Source organism: Gouania willdenowi, chromosome 21 (assembly GCF_900634775.1).
Source record: "Gouania willdenowi chromosome 21, fGouWil2.1, whole genome shotgun sequence".
NCBI classification, from domain to species: domain Eukaryota; kingdom Metazoa; phylum Chordata; class Actinopteri; order Blenniiformes; family Gobiesocidae; genus Gouania; species Gouania willdenowi.
Genome location: NC_041064.1, coordinates 36,331,820 through 36,340,679, shown reverse-complemented (window position 1 = coordinate 36,340,679; position 8,860 = coordinate 36,331,820). Strand labels below are relative to the sequence as shown.

General features: G+C 35.9%; 1 protein-coding gene across 1 annotated transcript in view; it reads right to left on the bottom strand.

The window, feature by feature from the left end:
• Nucleotides 1–615: 615 nt before the first annotated feature.
• The window catches only part of itgb2 (integrin, beta 2), a 29,791-nt gene continuing 21,546 nt past the window's right edge, over nucleotides 616–8,860 (bottom strand). The window contains exons 12-16 of the mRNA XM_028435971.1: nucleotides 5,401–5,633; nucleotides 4,179–4,398; nucleotides 3,867–4,081; nucleotides 2,793–2,959; nucleotides 616–919 (exon numbers count right to left, since the gene is read on the bottom strand). Coding sequence (XP_028291772.1) covers nucleotides 851–919; nucleotides 2,793–2,959; nucleotides 3,867–4,081; nucleotides 4,179–4,398; nucleotides 5,401–5,633 — 904 coding nt within the window. The 3' untranslated portion in view covers nucleotides 616–850. The remainder of the gene's footprint in view (nucleotides 920–2,792; nucleotides 2,960–3,866; nucleotides 4,082–4,178; nucleotides 4,399–5,400; nucleotides 5,634–8,860) is intronic.

The following is an 8,860-nucleotide window of genomic DNA, read 5'->3' as shown; positions in this document are numbered from 1 at the left end:
AATTATCCATGTTCAATTACAACTCAATTGTGATTATAGTGACTGGCATTTTTTCCAATTACAACTAAAATTACAATTATTATTTTTCCCCTAAAAGTCCATTACAATTACATTCTCAATTATAATTAATAACAATTACAGAGCCTTTAATAAATAATTCCATAAAAGTTAGCCTTCCTCTTGTGTTAGCTTTCTGTTAGCATCTCTAATCATAGCGAGTCAGAATTTACTTATGTATTAAATCAGCTGTAAAATACACTAATAAATATTATCTATCATCTGGTTTCCTTGTTAGAGTTCATAATCAATGAAACTATTGGTTATTTATATTTTTGATGTGGGCGTGCCTTATTACTGCCCTAGATTTATATTTATGGTAGTGGGAAACATTTATATGAAACATATTTTATTGATTAACTATTTATGTGTAAGACATAGAACTGTAACAAGTTTTTATGTTCTCATTATATTTGAACTAGTTTTTAGGGTCTTATTATAGCCATATCACAGAATTATTTTTTTTTTTATGCATTACTACTATAGCCTTATCTAAAAAAAATGATCTTTTTTTATTTTTATGCCTTATCTGCACAATTTGGGTGTTTTTCAACAGTTTTTGTAGAATTTCTATGCTAATTACAAAGTCAATTATCTGAACTCAATTTTAACTCAACTATGATTACAACAGCAACAAATATATTGAAATACAATTATGTCATAATTGTAATTAATTATAATTCAGCCCAACCCTGGACTAATTGCACACCTTTAGAACAAATATAAATCCTGTTTTTTAAAGCCGTGAGCATGAGCATCATCATCATCCATCACCGTGTTCTGAAGCGTCTCCTCAGTCTCCACCTGTGAAGGTGGGGTTGGCCACGGTGGTGGTGGCGTTCTGGAACAGAGGGTTCACGTCCTGATGGAGAAGGAAGCGTGAAAGTTATAGATCTGCATCTATTCACAGTGAAAATAAATAAACACTCCTGTTTTGAACCACATCCAACATCTGATCTCTTCTCAACACAACATAAAGGTTTAAAAGTCCAAGAAGCTACATTTGTAAAAGCATGTGATTTATGACTCAAAGCTGCTGGAGACCAAAACAGATCAAGTTCATCAGATAAAGATAAAGATGGAATTGCTGGTTTTGATCTCCACTGTGAATAAACTCTTGTTAATATAATATTGTCTGAAAAGTTTGGATAAATATGGGATGTGGAGTCCTGTAGACCAGTGGTTCTCAACCTTGGGGTCGCACTGGGAGAGGGTCACCAGATGCCTTTAACAAATTTAGAACATTTTTTAGCTCATTTTTGCTTATTTTTACCCTTTTTCTGCAACTTCTCCAAACTCACCATATTTTAATCTATTTTCATCACTTTTTCTTGACATATTTTTGCTCCTGTTAATGTATTTTTTGCTACATTTCTCCTATTTCTGACACTTCATCACATTTCAATGACTTTTCTGCACATTTTTTCCGCTTTCCAGACATGTTCAGCACTTATAAAGACTTTCCACCACTTTTCCACCTAATGTCACATTATTGTCAATTTTAACCTCTTTTCACCATATTTCATGATTTTTTTTTTTTTGGCAATTTAACCACATTCACGTTTTGTCATGCCCATTATTTGCAGGTTTAAACTAATTGTTCCAATCTTAAAACTTTGATTTTTGATTAAAACAAGCATTTCCATCCACAGTCTCTGTGACCTTTATTTCGGGAGTCGCAGGCTGAAAGGTTGAGAACCACTGCTGTAGATGGAAGTGTTTTCACTTCATTCTTACTGTGATTTCTTTTATTTGCCAAAGTGACTTCCCAACATATTTCTGCAGTTTTTACTGAAAGTTCAAACAATAGAAGATGTTTTGTTAAAGATCAGAATCTGACAGAATACTGGGAACAAACTAGAATCAATTAAACCAATCACTTTCCTCCTTTTCTGGAGAAAAACACAAGAAATAAGTAAAAACACATCTACAGGACTCCACGTCCCACAATGCAATGCACCAAAGTGTTTCCTGATTAAAAATATATATGTATTGTAGATGTGGCCCACGTTCTAATTGTGCGTGACCCCAAAAGTAAATGAGCAAAATGTTTTAAAGAAATACAAAAATATAAAACACAAAAAAATAAAACAAAAATGACAGATACATTTACCAAATGAGAAGAAAATACACTAAATGACTCAAAAATATTAAATTACAGAAAAATACACAAAGGATGACAAACATACTAAAAAAACAATCTAAAATGTGAACAGAAACAGACAAAATTACCTAGAAAATACACAAAAATAACAAAAATACAAAATTAAGGGAATAAAACAAAAAGACAACTAAAATAACACAAAAATGTATCAAATGTGAACATTGAGACAAAAACATATTTCATTGTTTTACACTTTTTTTTACTAAATGATCTTTGATGTATTGATCCATGAGGCCTACACTACGTCTTTATCTGATCATAATTTATCGTCTCCAGCAGCTTTATTATTAAATTTATTTTCCTTTCTATTATTTATTTTTTTTACTTTGCAACACACAGACAGCACACCCAAACATTTACAAATATTTACATTTCTCACACATTACGTTAAAGAGTGAGTTTGTGTGTGAGGCAGGAATGAAAGGATGAGATTTCAGTAGTTTGTCATTAATAGAAGAAGAAAAATAAATACAGTAAATAGTATAATAAATAAATAAAGACAGAAGGAAAAGCATAGATAAGAATAAAAACGACGTGGACAGCATCTCAGCCCAAACAAAGCGAGGCTTACATCGGCCCACTTGGACTTCTTCTTCTCGTTCTCAAACTTCCTGAACTCCTTGAGGTCGTTCAGATGAATCAGTAACTTTACGAGCAGTAGAAGAAGAATTCCTATGATGGCGACGCCTGCCAGTGAGCCTGCAATGATGGCCGTCACGTTTGGAGGCTTTGGACATTCTGGAGGATTAAACACACATGCCTTCATGAACACAAGAATATATATATATATATATATATATATATATATATATATATATATAGAGAGAGAGAGAGAGAGAGAGAGAGAGAGAGAGAGAGAGAGAGACCCATTTTGAGCTCTATTTTGCTCATCATGCAACTCCACCAAACATATTTTTACCTATTTTCATCACTTTTTCTTGCCATATTTTTGCTCTTTATAATGTATTTTGCTACATTTCTCCCATTTCTGACACTTCTACATCACATCTCAATGTATTTTCTGGACATTTTTTCCACTTTCCAGACATGTTCAGCACCTATAAACCCTTTCCACCACTTTTACACCTAATGTCACATATTTTGACCCATTATTGTCACTTTTAACCTCTTTTCACCATATTTCATGTTTTTTTTTTTGCCAATTGAACCACATTCACTATTTGTCATGCATTATTTGCCAGTTTAAATGAATTGTTCCTACTTTTTAAATGACATTAACCCAATTCCCCCAGTCATCCCCACACCTGGGACTCTCTTCTCCTTATTGCTTTTACAGCAGTTTTACTGTGTTTTGGACTAAATGCTGGGATTCAATGGATTTTTGAATGGCTGAGGAAGATTTTGAAACCACTTTTGATGGAATATATGGATTCAGTCAGACATGGTATCACTTTAAAGGTGAGCAGTGCTGGCTTGATTATGTTTGCTGTGATGGTTGTGTCTTAGAATGATTTATATGGTTAAAGACAGAAGATTCTAAGTTTTCAAACTGCATTTATTCCCTTAAGAGGGTGAATGAGTGAGAACATGCATGTTGACCCATATTCAGGATGGTGGACGTTAATTAAATGACGTGTGGATGCACATTTATTTATACTTAATTATATTTTTTCTTTTGCCTCACCTCTCTGCTTGTCGATCTCCGCCCTGTAGACGTCCTCTCCGACCAACTGTTCCAGCTTAAATTTGATCCAGCATCCCTCGCTGTCCTTCTGCAAACACTCCTTTCCTGGGATGGTGAACTGCTCCACCGTTTCTCCATGGACGCTGCCTCTACACACTGTGTTACAGTTGTCTTTGAGGGGCCCTGACATGAAGCCCAGGCACTCGATGCAGTTTCTATGGGAGGAGCAACGTAAACGTGTCTAACAGTGAAAGCTTGTTAAATTAGAACAGATGGGTGGTGGTGGTGGTGGGGGGGGGGGGGGGTCCTTACAGTTTGCTCAGGCATTGGTCGGGGCAGCCCAGGCATGTTTGGCAGTGTGGACGCTGATAGCCTTCTTTACATTCACAGCGGTTACATTTACACACGCCTCTGCCGTAACACACTGAGTTGTTCGGAGTCCGACAGCCCTCCTCAGACACCGTGCACTGACATGCAGAGCCCTCGTAGCCGGGATTGCACTTACATTCCCCACAGTTGCACTGTCCGTTTCCTTGAATGAGACAAAAACCAAAGGCAAAGTGTGATCACATCAAAGGCAACGTCAAAACATCATAGGCAACGTACTTTGATACTGCCTTATATGACGTGCTGTGTGGAACTCTGGGGAACCACTTTTTAAAGATGCCTTTGCTAATAATCATAACACCAAAAGCAACATCAAAAACATCAAAAGCAATGTCAAAACATCAGAGGCCAACATCAAAGACAACACACTGTGATACTAAGACTGAAGACATTTTCTATTGTTTCATTACAAAAAAAGACAATACAATTGATAAACAAAGCAGGGTATTATAATCACACAATTTGTTAAATCAAAACTTGTGAAATTTAAAGATATTGTTTATTACAAAATAACAGGTAATGTTGAAAGCTAAAAGAAATGCTCTTCCAGAAGGCTTTCAAAAATACTTTGATCTACAGACCAGCAAATGCAGCTTAAGATATTCATACATTTTAACCAAAGGCAAGGTTAGAAGTAAAATTAAGATGTCTGTCTGGTCTCGGGGATAAATTGTGGAAAAATGTTGATATAGAAATAAAAATGAGTGACACTATTTAAAAAAACAATATATTTTTTAGAGTTATGTGAAGCAATATGAATATGTTTGTAAGAGTATAAAGTGTTCTTTGTTAAATGTTGCATATAAAAGAAAGTATATTTATTTTTTGCATTATTTGAAAAAGGTAACTCAAATGTACTTTGTTGAATGTTTGCATTTCTTTTGTGTGTATTATTTGAGAAAGGTAACTTGAATGTTATTATTTATGTTGCATTTAAGCATTTTTGATTCTGCCTATTTCAGTTTTGTTGTAAATATTGTTGTCAGACTGAAAAAATAAATAAATAAACAAAATAAAATATACATATTTTAAAATAAACTGAAAACATCAATTGCAACGTGTGATCACATCAAAGGCCACTTCAAAACATCAAAGGCAACGTGTGATTGTTTGCGTGTTACAGCAGACGATAACGCAGCAGCTCTACCTCCACACAGTTTGTTCTGGAACTTCTCACAGTGCTCATCGTCGCACTGACAGAATTCCCCGTGATAACTGCTCCCACTCTCTGTGGTGTGACACTGGCATCGGCCACACACGCAGTCTCCACGGCCCTCACACTCGGTGCCATTGTCCCTCCGACAGGATGCTCGCAGGGCTGATGTGTCTTTGTTCCCACTGGAGCACTCGCAGAACTGACCGATGAAGCCCTCAACACATCTGCGTGGAGGCGAGAGAGAAGGAACAACGGACTGTCATTGACATGTATCGAGTATTGGCTGATATCGATATTGATCGATACAACATCAGCACAAAGTGTAGAATGATCGAGTGATATTAGTCGAACAGAGAACAATGGTCAGCAACAATACAGCTGAGCCGTTCATTATAAACCAACTGGGTAGACATTTAACCTTAAACTAAAAAAAAAAGTTTCATCAAGAGTACGCCACATTTTTAAAAATTATAATACCCCCAATATATTGGGGGTATTATAATATATTAAAAAAGGCAAGGCAATTAAAAAACAAGACAAAAAGAACAACACACCACCTGCAAACAACAAAGAAATAATCCAAGATGGCTGCCTGTGTGACAAGCCAAGTTTGCTCTGACAATCTACTAAATATCTCTCAGAAAAACTGCCATCCAAGCGTTAACTAAAGTTTTTCATGGTAACTGGCAAAATTCTTCCTTAATGACGAGGACTTTTTTGCACATCTGGAAGAATCTGGGAGCCAATAAAAGCCAACTTCAGCACTGGGTCAATGAAGTCATCAAGATGGGCATTTCAGATCAGCACACTGACTCAGGACATTGAGAATGGTTAAGAAGTTGGCAGAAGACATGGAGGAGGTGAAAAAGTCACTCAACTATATGTCAAGTGAGTTGAGAAGTATGGTTAAAAAAGAAGACTTGACGACTTGAGGGCATTAATTGGTGAAATGAGACAACTAAAGGAGACGATCCAGGAAAAAGACAAAAAAATAGAAGAGCCGCAAAAGAAAGTGGATGATTTGGAACAATTTGCAAAAAATGGAAGATATGGCAATAACCCGATTAAAGACGGCCCACAGTAGTGACTATGGGGTGCCAAGAGTAAAAATTTAGTATAAAAGTTGTAGCTAACGCATTTTCATTATTAAAAAAAACATGAAATCTGAATCTAAATGGTATATGTTATATCTAAATGTTAAATCTAAGTCTAAATATTTAATCTAAATCTAAATGTTATATATCATATCTAAATGCTAAATTTTATATCTAAATAATAAATGTAAATCTAAATGTTAAATGCAAATCTAAATGTTGAATCTAAATCTAAATATTAAATCTAAATCTGAATGTTAAATGTTAAATCTAAATCTAAATGTTGAACCTAAATGTTTTGCACATATGCTAATTGACCCTTGTAGCCTCAACCAATACACAAGCAGAGACACACACAGCTGCTCCCACACGCCTCTTCACCGATGCCTGCCTGGGTGATATGTATGGCTGGTTCTCTCCCGGCGGCGGAGATCGAGCACACGGTCATGGCAGGTGTACGAGCAGGAAAATGTGCTAAATATGAGAAAAGTGAGATAAATAATGAAAATGTGTTAACTACAACTTTTATACAAAATTTTTACACTTGGCACCCCATAAGTGACAAGGAGGGAGAAGACGCACCACCAGGTGAATTGGAACAACGAGTCATTAACTTCTTTAATAGTAAGGACATCCCAATAGATGGCAACAAAATATCAGATCATTCATGATCCCCAGAAGCAAAGCCCCAAAACGAAGATACTTCTAAGATTTGGAAATCGTAAACATAAAATTGATCTGTTAAAGTTAACAAAGAGACTAAGGGTGTATGTTAATGAGCACCTTACAAAAAAACACAGCGATTGCATGGCAAGCAAGAGAAATAAAGAAGCAAAAACAGATTCAGGATACATGGACAAGCAGCTGCAAAGCAATGATCAAATGAAACTATACAAGAAATCATGGATTTGTATCAACATAAATGATGCATCTTTAGCTTGTCTCTGAGAACTAATGAATATCTGGATTGATTCCGCTCATCACATAAGGGAAAAATAAACCAAGATGGAAGAAGCTACAAACTTTAAAACGGTTGAATAGCAGGATTACAAGCCTTATGATTTATGGTTACGTAAGTGAAAAACTCAACTTGGACTGTTAATATTACTCTGGGAAAGTTTAGAAGCATCAACTACAAACTTTTCTCTTATTTATTTCAACAGCGGGAGCCTCTACAAAAACCCTTCCAGAATCAAAGACTACCTGCAAGACATAAACTTAAAATTTAATGTTGCAGTGTCAGAATCGTGGTTATGTGTTGACAAGGACTTGAACTACGACATGGACGATTATGAATTATTTAAACACTATGAATAAAGGGGAGGAGGTGATTTGTATATGAAAAGAGGAAGAAAATGTAAGCTTCTTAAAGAAGTGACTCTAGCCATTGATGACCTGATGTGACGTTAGTCCTTTGATCCTTGATATGTTCTGTAGGTGGTAATAAGCTGATTTAGTAACTGTCTTTATGTTAATGTTTATGTCTGAGTCCATGATGACGCCCAGATTTCTAGTTGTGCTAACTTTCAGTCTTTCTTCTTTGGCTCCAAAGACTATTTCAGTTTTCTCTTTGTTTAAAGGTTTTGTGGAGGATGTTATTTTGGCTTCAAACTCCAGGTGGATCATCAAGACTATTGATCCTCCTAATTGTCAATCATTCTGGTGATGTTTACGTAAGACTGTCATACGTGCTCGTCACTAGCTAGTTTTAGCTTGCTGTACATGCACACTTTTCACTTAGCGATGGCGAGTCAGACATAGTGGGAAAAGTGCAAATCTTCTTTTGGTAAGTAAGGAAAACGACTCGTGCACGCTCTTACGCACACGTTTAATAGGCGTTCCCTCTTGGGAGCAGGTAGAGTGTTGCACATGTGCATTTTTTTAAAAAGTGGAGGACGTTTCTTTTCTAAACTTTGGGAAAATCCTCCTCTATACATTTAACTGAAAACAATGTTGATACATCCAATTATTAATTTGATCAATGCAATTTATCAGGGTTTGTAGTGGTCTATAGTCTCCTGGGGATACAGTTATGTCGTCTGCCTACTTACGATAACTTATTTCATTGTTTTTGGCTCAGATTTGAAATCTCAAACAGACACAAAGTAGTCCCTGTTTGTTAAATAGGATTCAAACCAGTTCAGTGCTGTGCCAGAGAGTCCCACCCAGTTTTCCAGTTGGTCTAATAATATGTTATGGTCTACTGTTGAATGCTGCACTGAGGTCCAGTAATACCAAAACTGAAATTGTGCCGTTATCTCTGTTTAGCTGGATGTCATTGAAGACCTTAACACGAGCTGTCTCAGACAGTGCCGTGGTTTGGACAAAAGCCTAAAAACTGTTTTTTAGTAACTTTA